At 37.5% G+C, this 22,895-nt stretch overlaps 1 protein-coding gene across 8 annotated transcripts in view; it reads right to left on the reverse strand.

Annotated features, from left to right (window-relative positions):
- MGMT (O-6-methylguanine-DNA methyltransferase) overlaps positions 1-22,895 on the reverse strand; it is a 325,802-nt gene that overhangs the window by 278,174 nt on the left and 24,733 nt on the right. For all 8 annotated transcript variants that reach the window (XM_075935258.1, XM_075935256.1, XM_075935257.1 and 5 more), the window contains one exon: positions 22,036-22,083. In XM_075935258.1, the coding sequence (XP_075791373.1) occupies positions 22,036-22,083 (48 nt within the window). The remainder of the gene's footprint in view (positions 1-22,035; positions 22,084-22,895) is intronic.

Here is a 22,895-nt window from a genome sequence, read left to right on the forward strand (position 1 = left end):
TGTTAGATTTACCAATCTGTAATTGCCAGGATCACCTCCAGAGCCCTTTTTAAATATTGGCATTACATTAGCTATCTTACAGTCATTAGGTACAGGAGCTGATTTAAAGAATAGGTTACAAATCACAGTTAATAGTTATGCAATTTCACATTTGAGCTCTTTCAGAACTCTTGGGTGAATGCCATCTGGTCCCCATGCCTTGTTACTGTCAAGTTTATTAATCTGTTCCAAAATCTCCTCTAATGACACCTCAATCTAGGACAATTCCTCAGATTTGTCACCTAAAAAGAATGGTTTAGGTTTGGGGATCACTCCAATATCCTCAGCTGTGAAGACGGAAGCAAAGACTTCATTTAGCTTCTCTGCAATGATTTTATCATCTTTGCGTGCTACTTTAGTATCTCGATCATTCTAGGGCCCCACTTATTGTACAGCCCGCTTCCTGCTTCTGATGTACTTAAAAAAACGTTTTACTATTTCTTTTTGAGATTTGGCTAGCTGTTCTTCAAACTTCTTTTTGGCTTTTCTTATTATATTTTTACACTAAATTTGACAATGTTTATGCTCCTTTCTGTTTTCCCTCATTAGGATTTGATTTCCACTTTTTAAAAGTGGTCTTTTTATCTGTCACTGCTTCTTTTACTTGGTTGTTAAGCAGGAAGTTTCTTGGCTGAACACACCCTGCTGGAGCAGAGGGCGAAGAGAAGTTTCCAGTGCTTCCAAAAGAGGCACCAGTGCTAGCAGATAGAGGAAACTGGGCTGAGGGAGACTCAGATGTGTCTTGTCTTTATGATGGAATGATTTTTACCAACTGCTAAGCCTATATGTAACATGCTTTTGGATTAAGATAATTTTGATATTGTTAATAAAAAATTAAGAAAATTAGACAATAAAAGCACAATTATATTGGGATTTTGGTCACAATAATACTGCAGAAAGTCCACAGACTTAATATGTCATATATTTTCAAGTGTTAGCACAAGAAAGCATAAAGTCAGGAAAACTACAGAGACTTTTAGAAATCAAGCACCTAGAATTCAGAAATAGGAGCCAAGATTTTTTTCCTTATGAATCAAAAAGAATTAAAGCAGCAAAAGAAATCATGATTAATTAAGCAACTATTCCCCAAAAAGCCTTATAAGCACCCAATGTTATGGCCAGCAAAGATGCAAACAAGCACACTTCACTAGCAAGACTTTTACTTCGAGCAGCCATAAATCTATGAAATTCTGATTTAGGAATAGCCAACAGGACATTGAAAAAAATGTCCTACATCAAATATACCATTTTTGATGAATTGATGACCTTTCAGAAAATATCCAGAACCAACTGACAAACAAGTCAGTGTCTTGCATTGCAGCTTGATTAATCCGCACACACATACAACATGGCCTAAGTTCTGTGCAATGTGAGATTTGTCAAAGTAGATACAACTTTTATGTTTATGATGGAGCATCAGCCATAACCAGAGAAAATAGTGGGACTAGATGGGCAATGCTTACTTTCTGATTATATTACCTTTTCTGCTATATCTATTTGGCAAAATAAATATGCTGAATCTAGTACTTCAAGGTAAGAATACAAACATACTAGATATGAAAGAAGATTGGGGGATTATCAGGCTGTTAAAAATAAACAAGTGAAAATGATAACAATGCTCTCACAGACCAAATATTAACTCATTTATCTCAGTTGTATTCCCATATTGATCAATGTTTTCCTGGAGTTGAATGTGAATCTCCAAAACCTGTTCTCCACAACACTTGATTCCATTCCAATTTTAAGACGTCAGCTCAAGAAAAGCTCTTAGAGTTGCCAAGAGATCACACACTGAAGACTAAGTTTTCAAGTCTAGGAACCCAAGAATACTGATTTTCTGTTAAATCAGAGTACTTGAGTAGCCCAAGCTGCAACACAAAAATACAAGTTAAGAAGATTAAGATTTGACTAAAGAAGTGCATAGTTCTGCATTATCCCATCATTTTCTGTTGATAGTGAATGGCTGAGAACTTTCTGACTCAAAGCAAGGAAGCAGCTCCACTGGAAAAATTAACTAGAAAGGGAAGAAAGACATGTGGGAAGCAGGAAAGAGGATGCATAGAGGATGAGTAAGGGTGTGTCTAGACTACCTAGTTTTGTCGACAAAAGTGGACTTTTGTCTACAAAACTATACCAGCATCTACACTACCGCTGAGTTCTGTCGACATAACGTCGACAGAACTCAGCAGTTTTGTCGACGCTGGTATACCTCATTTTACGAGGCATAACACCTTCTGTCGACAGAACTCTGTCGACAGAAGGTGTTATTGCCTGTAACACTGCGTCCAGACTACGGAGTTCTGTCGACAAAGCAGCTTGCTTTGTCGACAGAACTCAATGTGTCTGGACGCTCTTTGTCGACGGAAGTTTTGTCGACAGTATCTGTCGACAAAACTTCCGTCGACAAAACGCGGTAGTCTAGACGTACCCTAAGAGTGGGGAATGATGATAGGGTGGAAAGTTCAACCAGTTAAAAATGGAGCAAGAGATGGGATGGGGGAAGGGATATAATTTTCATCTTATACTCCAAAGATCAGTGACCGGTTTCACCTTTCTCTTCATGCATGTTTGGATACAACCACTGCATATACAAAGTTTTTAAATTCACTTATTCCATGAGAACATTCATCAAGCCTCTTTGGAACTCTTCAAGGTTATAAAGCTACTCAAATTTCCACAACAAGCACACCCCCTGTGATTTTGCTTCTATTACTTATGAACAGCTTGTTCTTAAACATGTCAAAAACACCAACTAAGTATACACAGAAGTTATAAAATGCACTTTATAGAAACATCCCAGTTGAGGCCACTTGACACATGTGACATGCTAAAATTAAAATGAAAGAAAAGTTACCAAATAATAGAGACCATAGAAAAAGTACATAATATTCCAGAAAAGGAAACAACGCCAAAGAATAATCATAGGTCCCAATCCACAGATTTAAATATAAGTTGGATCAGGTTCTTAGCGGTAAGTCAATTTATCCACATGCAAATCTATTCAGTATTAATATACATATTGTGGTCGACCAAAGACAGTAGGCTGCAGGAGTTAAGTGGAAGCCAGGTATACTGGCAGTTGGGTGAGTGGGTTTCTGTTCCCTGAGTAGGCTGCCAGAGACTGCTCCTTAGCAACTAAGAGAAGCAGGCACCTGGGATTCATTAAGAGCCAGCTTGCAGAAGCAGGCTAATGGGACACTTCTGCCAGTTAGGGTTTGCTGGTCCATTATAAAAGACTTCTCCTCAGACAAGGAGGCAGAGGGCAGGCAGGGTTTCTCCCAAGATGCGAGAGAGAAGGTATTGCAGGAGTGGTTGGGGAAATAGCCCAGAGAAAGGCTCTGTATGGTGGCAGTAAGAGCCGCTACTAGGGCCGTTGGCTGGAACCCAGAGTAAGTGGGAGGGACCAGGTTCCCCCAACCCTCCCCACACCTGGTGGTCCACCACCTGAGAAATGGGGGCTTTTTGGACATTGGAAGGGGGTATCCCCTCCAACCTAGTGCCTGGCTGATGATGAAAATGACTCAATAAGTGGGGAACCCTTGCCTCTAAAGGAACTAAGAAGCAGTGGGAGGGTCACTGAAAGCCTCTGAGGCATCTTAAAATCCACCAGGAAGTACAGGACCTAGGAGGCACTACCAGAGCCTATATCTGAGAGTGCCACAATATCTGTTGTTTAATATATACAAACATTAAGATTGCAAAGCCAAGCCCTTAAACTGGTAAGTGCCAGAATTAAGGTTAGCTCTTCAAACTTAGTTCATCTTTCCACATGATGAAGTCTTCATTACATGATCACATACTGCTTTTTCCACAAGAACCCTGCTTCACTGAATGAACTGGAACTTATGTCTTTCACGTTTTAAAAATTAAAACTGAAAAACCTCTGAAACATCAGCAGCATAGCAATGCCCATATGAGTCATCAGAAGATTTGGAACCTTTTCAGACCTTAACAAATTGAGCAAAGGGTTATTTGTTTACTTTCTGCATCTCTTTGCATCCAAGTCTGGATGATTTCTCCTCCTCCGTTCTGCCAGGGTGCCTGGAGAAGCACAAGTGGAAGAGTTTTACTGATAGACAGCCACCAACATTTTGAATTGCACTCTGAAGTGAACTGATGGTCAGTGTACTGTAGACTAGGACCACTTTCTGTCCTCAAGTCCTTACAGTAGCTGAAGCTTTTGAGTGGTCTTCAAGAAGTGAGCACATTGCATTAGTTGAGCTTGAGTTCAGAGAGATTTAGATGACTGCGCCAAGGTCTATATTGGTGTGTAAAGGTCACTGTCTTTAGGTCAGTGAGATTCTTTCAGCTATACATGCCACCCAGCAATACAAGAACTGTGATGGATCCAAGAGGAACTGAAGAATGTGACCACAACGAAAAGAAATAGCAAGTACTACACATACTAAAGGAAACTGCATTTTCAGATACTGGCATTTAAAATTTTGGTGCATTCATGAAAACACGTCAAATACATTTTACACAAAATATGAAAATTGATTTTTACTTAGGAGTTCCACACTACCCCATCCATACGCAGAGATCCATGATGACCAAATCTGAGACATTCTTACTAAATCTAAAAATGATAGACAGGTATCTAAAGTTTACCTTCTAAGTTCTCTCTGCTCTAGTCCACAACCCATCCCAGATCATCTGTCTTTTGAGCTATCATTAGTCAATCTTCTCCCCAAGTGTTTGAATAATTGCCTTACTTATTTTCCATTTCCTTTTCGTTTCTGTCTCCCTTCTGTCACTCTTCTCCTCAGCATCCAAATGATACTCATCATACAGCCCTGTTTGTTTTGTTGAACAAGGATAAATTACGTTTTTTGTACATTCTTAATTAATATCATACTCAGGGCTTCTATGGCTAAGAGGGGTTTCATACAATGGGATTATATGCTTCTAATCTCAAAAAATAACAAAGATCAAAAGATTGTACCTTACCCAACAGACACTATCCATCACTCAGATTTTACCATGGATTTTAAGGAATATCAGGAAGAGAAGAAACTAATTACAGTTAAAAATTCATTCAGGATATTTCATCTGTTGATTTAGCTCAAGAGAGTAAATCCCTATATACTTGGTTATAAGAGAGAGAGATTACTGATCCCTTCCCAGCTGTTAAGGAGCAATACCTGAATATAGATTTCTTCAGGGATTCCATGATAGAAGACAAAAGTTGAGAGTGGAATGATGTCAGTTCCCAAAGGCATTTACTCATACTTATCCAGAAAGTAAGACATCTCCGTAACTTTATGTATGCATTCACAAGAGAAAATGCACAGGGATTGGAATGATGCCTTTATTAACTGACCAAAATGGAAGAATCCAAGAACTCTGCTAGTACTATCCTGAATCAGGAGTAATATTAGTAATAGTTATGCAATCTCCCTGATCACAACTATGTTAAATCACCATTGTTTCTTAAATGCAATACTCACAGTGCCAGGCCTGCTTTTCTGTAACAAAGGTGGCCAAATGTGCTAGTGTAAGCCAGGCACGGCCAAACTGTGGCTCACATGCCACATGCAGCTTTACCATTAAAGTGCAGCTCAAGAAGGAATCCCCCTTCTCCATTCTGAGGAGGCTCAGAATCTCTGCCTTGCAGTGGAGTCATGGAGTAGGAACTTCTTTTAAGACAGTCAAGACAGAAGCAGACTGTGAAGAACTTCAAAAAGATCTCACCAAACTGAGTGATTGGGCAACAAAATGGCAAATTAAATTTAATGTGGCTAAGCGTAAAGTAATGCACGTTGGAAAAAATAACCCCAACTAAACGTACAGTATATGATGGGGGCTAATTTGGCTACGACAAATCAGGAAAGAGATCTTGGAGTTACCGTGAATAGTTCTCTGAAAACTTCCACATACTGTGTAGCATGGTCAAAAAGGCAAATAGTCTGTGTCTTATTTTCTTTCCCTTTCTTAATAATTCCTAACATCCTATCTTACTGTATAAAACTGTGGTATGCCCGGTATAAAACTATGGTAAGCCCACATCTTGAATACTGTGTACAGATGTGGTCTCCTCACCTCAAAAAAGATATTTGGCATTGGAAAGAGTTCAGAAAAGGGCAACTAAAATGATAAGGGGTTTGGAACAGGTCCCATATGAAGAGAGGCTAACGCGACTGGGACTTTTCAGTTTAGAAAAGAGGAGACTGAGGGGGGATATGATAGAGGTCTATAAAATCATGAGTGGTGTGGAGAGGGCAGATAAAGAAAAGTTATTTATTAGTTCCCATAATAGAAGAACTAGAGGACACCAAATGAAATTAATGGGTAGCAGGTTTAAAACTAATACAAGAAAGTTCTTCTTCACACAGCGCGTAGTCAACCTGTGGAACTCCTTGCCAGAGGAGGCTGTGAAGGCTAGGACTATAACAGAGTTTAAAGAGAAGCTAGATAATTTCATGGAGGTTAGGTCCATAAAAGGCTATTAGCCAGGGGATAGAAATGATGTCCCTGGCCTCTGTTCATCAGAGGCTGGAGATGGATGGCACGAGACAAATTGCTTGATTATTGTCTTCGGTTCACCCCGTCTGGGGCAACTAGTGTTGGCCACTGTCGGCAGACAGGCTACTGAGCTAGATGGACCTTTGGTCTGACCCAGTGCGGCCATTCTTATGTTCTATCCAGTAGGAAAATAAGTCTGAGGGCTACAGACCCATGGGGCACACCTGTAGGTGTTTCAACAGGAGTGGGGATGAAGCAATGAGCTCCAACCCTAACTCCCAGCAGACATGTCCTAGCTCTTGAACTTCTGAAGACTGTTATATGCAGATCGGAGGGCAAGTATGTTTAGCCATCCATGACACAAGCTCTGAAACACAAACAGTTTGTTTTCACTATATTAAAAAAAATCACATCTCCAATAATGTCTCCTCAATTTCAGATTCAAATAAACAAGTATCAAGATGAACAAAAGCCAAATGAAAGTCTCCCAAGAAATCTTCAAAGAATTTGCTTACCTTCTGTATCCACTTAACAAGAGAAGAAATATTTGAAGATGGAATATTTCATTGAGTCAGCGATGAACAAATGCCTCAGCTGAACATTAGGAAGCACTTATGTTTCCAGAGTTGCGGTATTTCAGATTAGACATAATTTAAAATTTGCAACTACTCATTAAAGAGTCAAAGGCACTTTTCCTGTGTTTGATATAGTAGCTCTATAACCATGGCCCAAACCAGAATTTAACCCCCGTTCTACTGTAAAATGTGTGTCAGTATTTGCTTTTCAGAACTGATGTTTCTGTTAGTGTATACACATACAATGCAGAGTACTGGGGAGCAAGGGGTAGGGGAGGGGATTGTGTATATATATTATTCCCTCCAAAAACATAATTAAATAATAGCAGCACATTTAAAGAATGGTATTAGGGCTACAAGTGCAGAAGTTAGAAAATGCCAGAATTAACATTGCCTGTGCAACCTGAATAAAGTCCTCTTGTATTCTTTAATTTCAGACTCTATACCAGGGATCTCAAACTTCCAGTCTCTGGGCCAGTCCCACCAGGACCAATTGCACAAGCCGGCCTGGGACTCTGGGGCCTATCCTTTACTGGCCCCCAAACTCCTCCCTTCTCACCATTATGCCACCTTCTCCCCCCAGTAGCACCCATCCCTCAAGCAGTTGGGGATAACCAGGGAGGGATGGTGCTGCAGAAGCAGTAGTTGCAGCCTCATCACATTCCCATTGGCGCAAGAGCCACAGGGGAATCAGAGCACACTGGATGGGCAGACTCACTCCACTGCGGAGACTACAGTAGGACAACAACTGTTACTGCTGCCAGCCTCCCCACTCCAGTGATTCCCAAAGCCACATGCTTGGGAATCAGTGCGCCATGGGGCTAGTGTGTGCAATGGTGAGAAGGGGCAGAGACTGGGGGGCCAGCAACAGACAGGCCCTGAGCCTGCCAGGAGTCTTGGCCCAGACTGTGCAATCGCCCTGACTGTGACTGGCTATGCCCCAAGAGTTTGAAACCCCTGTTCTATACCTTAAGGCCAAAAGGGACCATCATGATCATCTAGGCTGCAGAACTTCACCCTCCCACTCTTCTAATAAACACGTAAGTGAGTTACTGAAGTCCTCAAACCAGGATTTAAAGTAGGGCTGTTGATTACTCAGTTTAATCATGATGCTTTTTAAAATTAATCATGTAAGTTATCACAGTTTTAAATTGCACTATTAAAAAATAAAATATCAATTTAAATGTATTTAATATTTTGGATGCTTTTCTACATTTTCAAATATTTGTATTACAATTACAACACAGATTACAAAGTCTACAGTGCTCACTTTTTATTATTATTTATGATTACAGATATTTGCACGGTAAAAATTATTTTATAAGATGTTTCTATTCACTTCATGCCGATACTGTAGTGCAATCGCTTTAATGTGAAAGTGCAACTTACAAATGTAGATTTTTGTCATAAATCTGCACTCAAAACCAAAATGTAATATTTAACACTTACAAGTCTGCTCTGTCCTACTTTTTGTTCAGTCAATTGCTAAAACAAATAAGTCTGTTTATATTTATGGGAAATAATGCTGCCTACTTCTCATTTACAATGTTAACTAAGAGTAAGAATGGGCATTCAATATGGCACTTTTCTAGCTGGTACTAAAAGGTTATTTACGTGCCAGATATGCTAAACATGTATGTGCTTATCATGCTTCGGTCACTATTACAGAGGACATGCTTCCATGCTGATAAGGCTTGTTAAGAAAATAATGTGTTAATTAAATTTATGAATGTACTCGAGGGAGAATTGTATGTTTTCTGCATTCTACCATTTATTTCAGTCTCACTTTCACTGCACATTTGATAAAATGTAAAGAAGGTATCAATGTGAGATTCCTAAAAATACACTTGACCCAAAGTTTAAGTCTCTTAAGTGCCTTCCAAAATCTAAAATATCAAAGTTTGTAGCACACTTTAAGAAGTTTTAAGAGCACAACATTGTGATATAGAAATTACAGAACACAAACCACCAAAAAGGAAAATCCATCTTCCGCTGGTGGCATCTGACTGAGATGATGAAAATGAACATGTGTCAGAGTGCACCGCTTTGGCTTAGTCTCAAGCAGAATCTGTCAATAGTGTGTATGCATATCCTTGAAATAGTGGTTGAAGCATGAAGGGACATACACTAAAGTTTTTATCTGGCATGTAAATATCTTGCAACACCAACTATAATATTGCCAAATGAATGTCAGTTCTCGCTTTGAGATAACATTGTAAACAAAAAGCAGGCAGTATTCTCTCCTGTAAATGTAATCAAACTTGTCTGAGCAATAGGCTGTACAAGTAGGAGGACTGAGGGAATGTCTACATTTCATTCCTCTCTTGAGAAAGAGGAATGTAAATGCAGACACCCAAAATTGCAAATGAAGCGGGGATTTAAATATCCCATGCTTCATTTGCATAATCACATTAGGACGCTATTTCGCAATAGCGCTATTTCGAGAGAGAAAACAGGGTTATTTCAAGATAGAACCCTTCACTCGAAATAACCCTTACTCCATGAAATAGAGCCATAATGCGATTATGCAAATGAAGCATGGGATATGTAAATCCCCGCTTCATTTGCAATTTCGGGTGTCTGCATTTGCATTCCTCTCTCAAGAGAGGAATGAAGTGTAGACATACACTGAGTGACTTTCTAGGCTCTATGGTTTTAACATGTTTTTTTAATGTAGTTATTTTTTGTACATAATTCTAAATTGTAAGTTTATTTTTCATGATAAAGAGATTGCACTGCAATACTTGTGTTAGGTGTACTGAAAGATACTATTTCTTGGGTTTTTACAGTGCAAGTATTTGTAATAAATAAATATAAAGTGAGCACTATGTACTTTGTTTTCAGTGTGGTATTTAAAATCAAATATTTGAAAAAGTAGAAAACACCCAAAATATTTAAATAAATTATTGCTATTATTATTTTATAGCACAATTAATTGCAATTAACTTTATCATTTGATTAATTTACATTAATTTTTAATCATGTGATTGATTTTTTTAAATTGCTTGACAGCCTTAATTTAAATACTTCGAAATTAGAGTCTGTCCATCGCTTCATTCAAGCAAGTGAAACCATGTCCCACAATGAAGAAGAAGGAAGAAACACCCCTAAATCTGAATTGGGGGAAAAAAATTCTACCCTAATACGATGGTCAGAACCTGAGCATGTTGGCATGACCCAACAGCCAGGCATCTGAAAAAGAATTCTCTGTAATAACTCAGAGCCCTCCCCATCTAATGTCTCATCTCCAATAACTATTAGGGATATTTGCTACTAGCAGTCACTGATCAGTCATATGCCATTGTAAGTGATCTCATACCATCCCCTCCTTAAATGTATCAACCTCAGTCATTAAACTATTTAGGAGTTTTGCTCTCATTGTTTCCCTTGGGAGGCCGTCCCAGAACCTCATTTCTCTGTTAGTTAAAATCTCACAACTAATTTCAAGCCTGTACAGTTTATATCCATTTATTCTTATGCTAGTTGGCCTTATCTCCCTCCCTGGTGATATCCCTCTAATAAATTAAAAGCAAGCACTCATATTCCCTCTCAGCCATAGATTCCTCTTTTCTCTGTCATCCTAGTAGCCTTCTCTGCACCTGTTCCAGTTTGAGTTCATCTTTTTTAAATAAGGGAGACCAAAACAGCACAGTATTCCAAATGAGGTCCCACCAGTACCTTGAATAATGGTAATAATACTTCCCCATCTCTACTGAAAATAACACTCCTGACACATCGAAGGATTGCATTAGCTTTTTCCATGGATGAAGCACATAAGCAACTCATAGTTATCCTGTGGCCAACTAGCATATCCATATCATTTTTCTCCTCTGTTCCTTCCTTCCTGCTTATAGCAAAAATTCTTTTGCTAGTCCCTAAATGCATGGCCTTGCACTTTGCACTATTAAATTTCATTTAATATCTATTACTTAGTTTTCATGGTCATCAAAATATTTTGTATGATATTCCAGTCCTCTTCCACATTGGCACAAAGTTGTGAGGCATTGCCATCTGCAAATTTCATCAGCACACTCCCACTTTGTCAAGGTCACAAATGAAAATGTTAAAGATAGATCCCTGAGGAATTCCTCTATTAATGTGTATCCAGCCTGAGAGTTCAACTTCCAGTCTGACCTGCTGTAGACTCCCCTTTAATCAGTTCCTTTTCCACCTTTTAGTTCTCATATTAATTCCATCTTCTCCAATTTAATTAATTTCCCATATAGAACTGTATTAAATGCCTCACTGAAATCCAGGTGGATTAGATCTTCTGCATTGCCTTTGAGAAGATTAATGATTTTTTTTAGACAAAGACAGAGATCATGTTGGTCTGGCACAATCCACCTTTTGTAACACCATATTGTATTCTATCTCAATTATCATTTACCTCTATGTGCTGAACTACTTTTTCTTTCAAAATTGGTTTCACGCTCTTGCATACAACTGAGGTTAAACTAACAGGCCTATGGTTTCCCAGTTCATGTCCACCCTTTAGAAATAGGTACTATAGTTACAGTTTTGCATTCATTGGATAATACCCCCACATTTATTAATTCATTAAGATCCCTTGCTACAGGTTTGCAAAATTATTCCCTTTAGCATTCTTGGATGGTGATTATCCAGGCCCAACCAGTTGGGCTCCATTAAGCTGTTTGATTTTGACTGCCACCTTGGATGGGGTAATGTCTTCTTCCATCTCCTGATTTCATTAACCATCCTGCTACTACCTCTAAGCTCATCATTATCCTCATTAAAATCTGAGGTGAAATATTCATTAAGTTTTGGGACATGCCTATAATATCTTTAAACCTCACCTCATCCTCAGCACTTCATTCTTTATATTATTCTTTGTTATTATTTGTCATAGTATCTACTTGAAAAACAAACATTGTACAAAAACCTAGCAGAGATGGACCTTACAAAAGAATTTAAAAATCTATGATAAAAGATGCTTTAGCATATAATAATAATAATACACATTCCCACTTTTTCCCTATGCTTCCTGACCTCCATCAAATAGCTTTTCTCGCTCATCGATGGACACTTCCATTCTTTGTATGTTATCTACATTCTCTTAATAATATCTTTGTGATACTCGTTCATCCAGCTTGGCCTGTACCACTTTCCTATGATTCCGCTCCTTCCCCCCCCGGCTTGAGATGAATCCTTCAGATGGCTTCTGCAACTTTGACAAAGTAATTCCAAGCCTAATCCACATTCAGATGTTTCAGCCCTTCAGTTTAGTCCACTTTTTTTTCTACACAACCCCTTCCTCTTGTAACATACAGAATGGACAGTGCTCAATAAATGAGCAGTTTTTCAATATCTTTGCTCCGCACTTTTCATTGTGTGACCAAAGGCCTTATTAACTGCACACTATTCAAACCTTCCTCTGAAGACAGTATTAACAATTTCCTCACGGGCTTTTCTACAATACTCTTCTCCCGAGTGCTCCACAGTGTTAACGAATATTGTATTATCACATCATGGGCACAGTGGAGGTACCCCAGGATGTCCCTATGGCAGTGCTAGGACTGGAACATTCCCCCTCACCCCCAGCTCTGCCCCAGACGCTACCCCACCTCTTCATATCCCTTCTCCCAAGCCACACACCGGCCCTACCCCTGCTCCACCTCTTCTTTCCCCTGCTCTGTCCCCACTCCGCCCTAGTTGCTGGTGAGTATGTGGGTGGGGCCAGCCCCTGATGTTGACATCAGGACCTCTGGTAATTCTCCCAGGCCACTCCAGGCACCCCAAAACATGGAGCTTGAGGCAGTTGCCCCAAACCATCCTATGGACAAGACAGCTATGGAGATGTCCTGTACTAATATCCGATTCTTGTGAAAACATTGCTTTCCATGCCAAAGAATAATAAACAAACTACAAATAAAACCTCTTTTTTCTAGAAATCCCACAATATCAAAAAAGAAATAAACACTGTACAATTGACATCCACAGCAGAAATCACAGATCAGCAGAATAAAACAATGTGTATTTCAGGTACATATATTTTGTTAATAAAGCTATAACATGTCTTTCCATTGTTGAATGAGACTATAATCCACATCAAATAAAGATTTTTGAACACAGAAAGATTCTCTACCTAATTAGCCTTCTCAGAGTGTAAAATGTAGAACAAAGTTAAGTTAAAATTTTGCATTTCCAAAAGTGTATAATCATTGGGAAAAAGTTTGGTTTCACTCATTGGCTACGTCTACACTGGCACCTTTTTCCGGAAATGCTTAAAACGGAATACTATTCCATTTTCAGTTTTTCCAGAAAAGGAGCGTCTACATTGGCAGGCTGCTTTTCTGGAAAATCCCTTTTTCTGGAAAAGCATCTGTGGCCAATGTAGACACGCTTTTCCAGAAAAGAGCCCCGATCACCATTTTTGCAATCGGGGCTTTTTTCCAGAAAAGATTACTGGGCTGTCTACACTGGCCCTTTTCCGGAACAGTGTTCCGGAATAAGGACTTATGCCCGAGTGGGAGCAGAATAGTTTTTCCGGAATAGCAGCTGATTTTGTACAGTAGATCGTCGTTGCTTTTCCGGAAAAGCAAGCGGGCAGTGTAGACAGCTTGCAGCTTATTCCGGAAAAGCGGCTGCTTTTCCGGAATAAGTGGCCCAGTGTAGACACAGCCATTATGTCTTCAGAAGCTCTATTTAAACTTACTTTCTAGAACAACTCAATTTTTCACACAACTCCAGTCTTCAAGATTTTCATATAGAAGCCTATGCCCATCAATCATAACCTAGGTTACAAAATTGCTCTTTTGAAATCTAGAACTATTTTCAAGTTTTATATCCAATAAAAACAGTCTCCTTTGATTTTTTCCCCTAACATGTTGCTAATATTCACAATGGTCTAAGTAATTCCAACTTTTTTTGTTAAGCCAAACCTGTAATTTCAGATGATGTGAAAACACAAAGTGCATTCTTGTTTCTTGGCTAGGGGAAGTTGGGAGTGAAATGTCAAATCTTAAGCTCTTCCACATTTATTATACCCTCCCAGGAACTAATACCAGTGACTAAAGGAATTAAATTTCAAAAGAAAAAAGGACAACTGAAAGAAGTATAGCAGTAAAGCCATTCTCCATTATGGCCTTCCCATAAGCCTACACTCTCTATACAAAGTACCAACTGAGTTCCAATGTATATGGTATACATAAAAAATACCCAATTTCTAAAGTATTTTTGAACAAATTTAACAAAAAAGTTCTTTGTAATACATCAATTTTGCTAAAAAAATAATGGAAGGGAACAATGTGAGCTCCTGTTGTCCCATCATATTATACTACTAATCCTCTTTGGGTGATAATCAAAAGACCCAAAATGCCAAGCTATAAAAATGTATTTCCAATAAGTAGTGGCCTCTGGCTCTTTGGCAAAATCCTCAGTCAGTTGTGTTGGCAGACAAAGAATTCTCTAGTATGTCACGTGCAAAGCTGCCAATTTGGTTGTCAGGCTCTTTTATTTTATTAAACTATATTTTTTCTTTATTTTACTTCTAAGGAAAATAGATGTTTTGTTTATAAAATCACAAATCCATTCTTCTCTAGATCAGATATACTGACCATATAAAAGCATATATAAAACATATATATTATTGAACTGGCATACCAAATTTAGAATTGTTCCTTACATTGGTATATTGTCTACTGTATTTACGCATGAAATCATAGTAGAGCATGGGTGGGCAAAATATGGCCAGTGGGCCATATCTGGCTCACCAAACATTTCCCTCTGCTAGAAGTCCCAGGGCACAGTAGGGCACTCAGGCAGGCTGATTGTATGCATGGCCCTGGACTCGCCACTCCCAGAAGCAGCCGGCTGCGTGCTGCTCTTGAAGCTCCCATTGGCTGGTTTTGAAAAACCGAGATGTTATCAAGAAACAGAGACGTTATAAAGATAAATAAGACCTTCTAACCTTATGATTCGAATCCCTGGTGCTACACACTGAGTGAGGTTGAGAAGCAATTTTGGATAACTACCTATACACTGAAAGAGACAGGGATCCAGTGAGAAAAATATTAGTATGTGATCATGCGACTTAAGACCATTTCAATTATTATGAACGAAGTATAAATTCTGAAAGAATAAAAGTTGCACAGACAGCCTTAAACACAGCATTTTGAGTGCTGAGTTATGCAGTGTTAAGCTTGGTCTACATTTAAAATTCAGATGGACATTGCAGCATTGGTCAAGAACATAAAAAACAAAAAAACCATCCCCGTGACATAGTAATGCTGACCTAACCCCCATTTAGACACAGTTGTGTTTATGGAATAATGCTTTACTGGTGTAGTTATTTCATTTGGTTATCCCATACCAATGGAAAACTCTTCTGTTGGTGTAGGCTATATCTATACTACGGGGTTATGGCTGTAACAGTACTGTCTCCACAGTGAACACAGACCTTTAACGCTCTTAATTTAGTTTATTTTATATTTTTTAAAAAAATAAAAGTTTAATTAATTGATGAGCATCTGAAATTCACAGATAAGTAAGCATAAGGCCCAAGAATATGGACTATGAACAGCCTTTGTAGATACCACTACTTTCCCCTCTGTGGCTATGATGTCTTCTTATGAAGGATGATAGAGCTAAATAATGGGATTTAATGGATATACCTTCTTGTATCTCAGCTGAACCACTCTTTCCACAAATGTCTGTCCATTAGAGCAGATGTACGCCCCATAAAGCACAGCTGTTGGGTTCTGCAACATTTTTCCCATCTCTGGTGCAGCTGAACCATACCAATTCCTCTGAATTCATTCAGTACCTTTTAGAGAATTTTACTATTCACATAAGTTTTAGCTACATTAAAAAGAGTCATGCTTTCTCCCTTCCTCTCAGTGCAGAACCAGGCAGGTCCAACTAGCACAAGATTTAGACTTGGTGCATAAAGGATTAGTGCTTAAAGTTTCCAAAACAGATTATGAGACTCATGAAGTAGAAAAATGGGCAGATGCTATCCCTGTTTTCATTGTCTAAGCATGAGCCATGATTTGAATCACTGTATTTTCTCATTCTTATTAGCCTCTGCTCGAGAAGCCATTCATTGATATTAACAGTCTTGCTAATTGTTAACCCAAATGCAATCTTGTTTAGGAAAGCTCAGTGAGACAGTTATGATGCCACTTTAATGGGAATTAGAATGTCTTTAACTTCTGTCAATCAGGTTTCAGACTTCAGCATGAGATAGAAATTGCATATGTAGCACTGGACTGTGATATCCACCTAGTGATGAGGAAGGGATGCTATTGTCTATTGCAATTCTTTGCTATCTTAAGGTTATTCACAATATACAGTAGGAATCACATTTTTTCATGAGGAAAGCTAATCTTTTGGCACATATATTCTTATTAAGTGTCACGGACAGGACATGGGCAATAAACAATAAATCACAGATTTATGGAAGCCTGAGCCTCATCACCACATGGCTAAATTATTGGAATTTTCAGGAAGTGATGGAGGGGAAAGTGGGAGAGGGTAGTGGGGTAAAGTGGAGAGACACAAAGTGGGGTGAGAAGAGGAAGTGGGGAGACTTTGGGACAGATCGCCGAAGAAATAGGCGATTTTCCTAACTCCAGTGCTGCAGCTACTGGGGAGAGAGAGTCCTCCTTCCCAACCTCAGCTCTTTGGTTCTTCTCGCAGGGAAACCCCCTCCCCCACCACCACCTCTTTCCCACCCTCAGCTCAGGGGATGCTGGGTGTGGGAGGGAGAGGCTAAAGCTAATAAACATTACAGCTGATGTGCCTGAGCTTTGCTCACCTTGTAACTAAATTACCATAAAGCAGTTTACACTTTGAGACCATCCAGAAACTGAAGAAGTACTGCATAGCAAAACCAGAAAATAACACTTGGACAATAATCCTATAGTCAGCTGTTACTGCAGCTTAAACATCTCATGGAAAGTATTGGTTTTAATTTATATCAACCTGGCTATAATTCTCTCAATTTATTGCCACAACATATTCAATCACCATCTCAGCAGAGACTCTCAACTGGTAAACTCCTAGTTATATGTATCTGATATACACATTCAACAGAAGTCAAAATAAAGTAAGTCAGTACCAACTTTCTGTTTTGTCTTGGGTTTTTTGCCCTTTGGGAGGGGCATAGGGAATGGGTGGAGGAGATGAAAGAGCATCAGAGAGAAAAGAAAAGACTGGGTGGGAGAGAAAAGTGAGCACCAAACCATGGACCTGAAGTCTCATCACATTAGGACCTACATGTGCCATTATATGGAATAAAAGAATGGAATTTACTGCCAGGTAATGAAAAGCAAAACACCAAGTGTCAGTGCAGTAGCATATAACAATCAGGAGAAAGTATTTTATCAATTCAAATTCCCTGACAATATCCTTTAGCTATTTAACAAACAACATTTATAAGTAAAATATCTATATATAGGCATAGTATCTGTGTCATGTGAAAGCATTACACAAAAGGAAGCAAAGAATCTCTGGAGGTTTGGGATTTTTTTTATAAATTTCTCTAAAAATGTATAATACTGTACAATGAAAAAATTGAAGTACTATAAGCAATAAACATAAAGCTTACCATATAATGCCTTCAAGAGTTACTGTAAACGTGGTACAAATATTACATTTACGAATTAGTTATATTTTGAAACTAAAAAAATAGAAAATTCATCTATCGTAATGATTCTGTTTGTATATGTAAATGCATACCCAGATACAAAGACCATAAGCATATATTTAAGTACACCCTCTGTTATATAGTAAAGTTAGGCTTATAGACATAGATATGACATTATTGTATCTGCAAGGAGAAGAAAAGATAAGAATTTTACCAAGTGTTGGTATACCAGATTAACTATACTGCTTCTTCGATTAGAGAACAAAAATTAAAATAAATCTACAAGGAAAACAAGGAATTAAATATCGGATAATATTTCATAATTTTTTATTGTTCTAATCCACAAAATTCTGAATCTGATGTTTCTTGCATTCTCGGAAAAGCCAAAGTCAGCTAAATAAGAGATAATGTAACTAGGCATAACACAATAAAAGATATTACCTTCACAATGCATTATTGCTGCCAATTATAAGAATCACTTCAACTTAATTTCAAAAGCACAATCACCCTCAACTGTAACAGTCTCTTTTTTTAAATTTCAAACAGTATTACATTAAGGCAATAACTCACCTTCCAGCTATAATATCAGTCTCCCTTATTGCAAAAATACATTTCATAAATACTTCTCATCGACAAGTCAAGCTAATTCAGGTTAATTTTATTGTATTTTGGTGCTATTTCACATTTGTGTGCAATTACCTTTATCATTTTATTGCCATGCCAGAAAATAATCAGAGCAATTATTTGAAAGAGAAGGTGTATAAACTCTAAATCACACTTGCTGGCATTTTTGATAAAATAGCAGCTTTATCTCAGAAAGTGGCAGGGACATCGGATAAATCATGCATCAGTCAAGCATAGCTGACCCCCAAGTGCATTGCACAATATCAGAAGTGCTTCAAAAGAAACTTTCCTACATCATCCATCATTCTTCGTAATACTAAAATAGTTACACCTGAAGAGTAGGAGCTAGAGAGTAATAATAAAAAAAAAACAAATCCAAGCAATATGGGCAAAGCCATTAACTACATTCCCATTTAAACTAAAAAAGAAAAAATAGTGAGGAATGTGTTAATAAACAAATATGACTTTATTGCAATAATCAACTGTAACTTGAATAACATAAGCATAAAATATAAATAAAAATACCTAATGTAACTGTGCAAAAGCAATTAAAGATTATAGATAAAGATACAGATAGACTCAAACTATATATGAGACAGACTATATGTAACAAAATGGCAGATAAATTACCTATTATGGGAACACATTAGATTCCTGCCCTAACAAGGGACAATACAGAAAGATTCATATTAACATTGCGGTTTTGAGCCTTCATTACAGTGCTATGAATACTGCTAGTATAAATACAGAACTCATTATGAGTAAGGCACAGAGTCCAAAAGAATCCATTTCATATTTTGATTGTAAAAATAGCAATTGCATGGCTAGTAACTACTATGTTTCTGAATCCTAGAAGCCGGGCTAAAGATAGAGAGGAGAAAAATACCTCCTTGTTTGCATACTGTTGCTTAAACCCAAGGTTCTTCAGAAAAACTCATTTTCTGACTACATATTTTTGATCCATACTCTCAAAAATAAAGGACACTCCAACTTCCTGAGAAATACTTCCTTTCAGTTCATAGCCTCATGCCAAGGGCTCCAAGGGCTTCTTTACACTTGTGCCCACACCTGCATTAGACACCAGCAGCCTTGTGCTCCCATGATGGACACTGGATAAGGCCTTGAAGTGTCAAGGCTTATATGTTAAGTTGTGATGCAAATGCAATGATTTTGGAAAGCACTCGTCTTTATATATGTCTGTTTCAGAAACCATATTCTCAGTTTCAGCAAACTAGAGGTTCATGTAAAACTGTTCAGCAGATCATGCATGGTCTTGTCTTTTTTTAAAGAGGTCATGAAAATGGTCATAAACAGGACATGAAATCACCTATTTCAGATTCATGTCTTCTGTCTCTCTAATACATGGTTTAATTATGCATTATAAATATGCTTGGCATAATTCAGTTAATTTTTATATTGTTTTATTGTTATCAATTTAAATTTTCCACAATTGCAGGAAATTATGGATAGAGATTAGACAATTACTTAAAAAAGCAGATGTTCAGATTCAAAAAGTTAAAATTTTAAAACTATTAAAACACAATTTATCAACATCACATCAAAATATACAAATAAAATATCCTTAAATGAAATTCTAAAACATTTTCAAGCAGCATTTTTCCTATCTAAATATGTATATCATCTATGTTTTTGTCAATATGTTAATGGTGAAATCAATGTTTGCTCATATTTAACCAGTAAAAATCTAATCCTTCCAAGCCTAATTATAAATCTTTCTGACTAATGAAACAGAATGTGTTACAATGTACAACTTTATTATGTCTGCTATTATGTCTACGCACAGTATTAGTCAGAATCCCCTCCCCCCATCATAACAAATCAGGAGAGTTTGAATTTGTTTTAGTTTTAGCATTCTGCCTCAGATATCAAGAGAATCCCATCTAACAACTAATGAAAGTAAATGGGGAAATGAAAAGGTTAAATAGATCATAAATTATTATTAGTTTCATTTAGCTTGCCAGACTGTATATCATATCTAGCTGTGAATGAGATTGAACTAGCAATTCTTTTAAAAAGCCCCCCCCCCCCGCCAAGTTGTTTGAAAATGAATCTAATATTTCTCCGTGATTAACCCAAAAATACCTGCTACAAAATGTATTTTCAGGTGGCAATCATACACACACAAATATGCTAAAGAAATACATTAAAAACTAAAAGGTGGTTTAGAAAGAAAAATCAAACAAAATACAAGAGATGTTCCTGAGTCCTCCATATATCAAACTATTCTATTTTAAAAAAATTAAAAATAATAAGTTAATTAAAAGGGTCTAGAAAATACACTGATTTTACACTAAACAAAAAAAAAGATATTTCCACTGCAGGGTAAATAAAATAGAAATACACAAACTTACTAGTCCAAATATATTACATTAAACCATGTAAATCAGACTGAAGCAATCTGCCATTATTTTGACATTTTTTATAATGCTAGAGGTTGGCAGCAGTACTAAGATTACTTATATAAGTTTGATTTTACTAAATGTTACATCCCATGAGGTATGATATTAATCCTGCCACAAAAGTAATGAGTATATTGCAAAAATAGTATTTATTATTTGCAGTCACTCATTAAAGATGAAGCAAAATGCAGGACAATGTAGCACTTTAAAGACTAACAAGATGGTTTATTAGATGATGAGCTTTCGTGGGCCAGACCCACTTCCTCAGATCAAATAGTTGAAGAAAATAGCCACAACCATATATACCAAAGGATGCAATTAAAAAAAAATGAACACATATGAAAAGGACAAATCACATTTCAGAACAGGAGGGGGATGTGGGGGGGGGGGGGGGAGGAAGGAAGGTAAGTGTCTGTGAATTGATGATCATCAATTCACAGACACTTACCTTCCTTCCTCCCCCCCCCCCCCCCCCCCCCGCATCCCCCTCCTGTTCTGAAATGTGATTTGTCCTTTTCATGTGTGTTCATTTTTTTTAATTGCATCCTTTGGTATATATGGTTGTGACTATTTTCTTCCACTATTTGATCTGAGGAAGTGGGTCTGGCCCACGAAAGCTCATCATCTAATAAACCATCTTATTAGTCTTTAAAGTGCTACATTGTCCTGCATTTTGCTTCAGCTACCCCAGACTAACACGGCTACATTTCTATCATTAGAGATAGCCTTCTTGGTGATTTGAAGAACAAAGTTATTAGCAAAATTCGTACCGGCTATAAAAAGAAAGACTTTCCATGAAATAAATAGATGTTCACTAACTGATCTTAAAGTGGTAAAATTTTCACATAAAAAGGTCTTAAGTTTTCTGCTTTGTGACCATGTTTTCTTATGTTTTCCCATAAACACAGCTATCTTCCTAAACTTCTGACTTTTTCTCAACTCAAACACAATCCAATCAAAAGGTCACAAAATGATTCTGTAATAAAGATATTTATTCTGTAATAAAGGCTATACTAATTATGAAAAAGGAGAAAATAGCTAAATTTACGCTAACAGTATAGCACTGTCCTATTAGTTTATGCTCTGAGGAAGATAGATATGTGATGGGGAAAGGTCCACTGATGCCTGTTACCAACCATGACAGAGCTACAGAGATTTACAATGCAGCATCAATCTTGTCAACTGAATTCTTAACACTGGCTGCTGGACACTAGGGAAAAACACAAACTATGTTATGTGAACTCCTTTGTAATGCTGTTACTTTTTATGTGTACCTAAATGCAAGGATATTTTCACAGGAACTTACTTTTTGATGTAGTCTTGATGCCATGTTAAGTACACGAAGGAGCGTTGCCTATAAGAAAGGAAAAGGAAATCCTGTTAGAAAAAGATAAGGCTACAACAACTTTAAATTTCACAAACCGTTGACAAGAAAAGAATGTCAACGTTATCATTTCTCCCCCTATTACACGATATACTGTTAAGGTTATGATTATAAAAAGTGGGTTCTGAATGTCAGTGCTTTGCAGAATCAAAAGGGGCAGGGACTGCACTTTTTTTTTGGGGGGGGGAGGTCAAGCAAACAGGAATTTTAAAGTTCCCTAGATCATCTATCATCTGTAATGAGCTGTAATCAACAGATGACTCTGGAGGACTTCTCTCATCAAAATCCCTGTAAAACTTTGATCTACAGGATAAGAATTCACTTTAAGATATGCTCCAGTGCCTGTAAAATATATTACTTAAAATAATATTCTGTGTTTCTGAATTATTAAATAAATATGTTTTTTGTTTTAGGAAAAACAAACTTTTTTCCTTCCTTAAAATATGTGTGAGATGTATGAAGGGTAGTCTGGATCAGAGTAAAAGGAAAGCACATTCCAAAATAAAGTATTTTAAAGTCATGACAGTTAAGCAAAGCAGTTTTATTGAAACCACTGTAATCCCATATCAACTAATCTGAATTTAAATGTAACCTGCAAGGAAGGAAAATATGGATGGTATTCTGATTTAAAAAGGCCTCATAGTTCTTCCACATTTTTATTTTGTAGTTTAAACCTTAGCTATGATGTACAGTTACACTGATGTCACTGCACATGTGCAAGCTCATAGTGTAGTCTCACTGCACTGTTGCTATAAGTCTACACCATAGACTCAGAATGCTCT

This window comes from Pelodiscus sinensis, chromosome 8, assembly GCF_049634645.1.
Source record: "Pelodiscus sinensis isolate JC-2024 chromosome 8, ASM4963464v1, whole genome shotgun sequence".
Classification (NCBI taxonomy): domain Eukaryota; kingdom Metazoa; phylum Chordata; order Testudines; family Trionychidae; genus Pelodiscus; species Pelodiscus sinensis.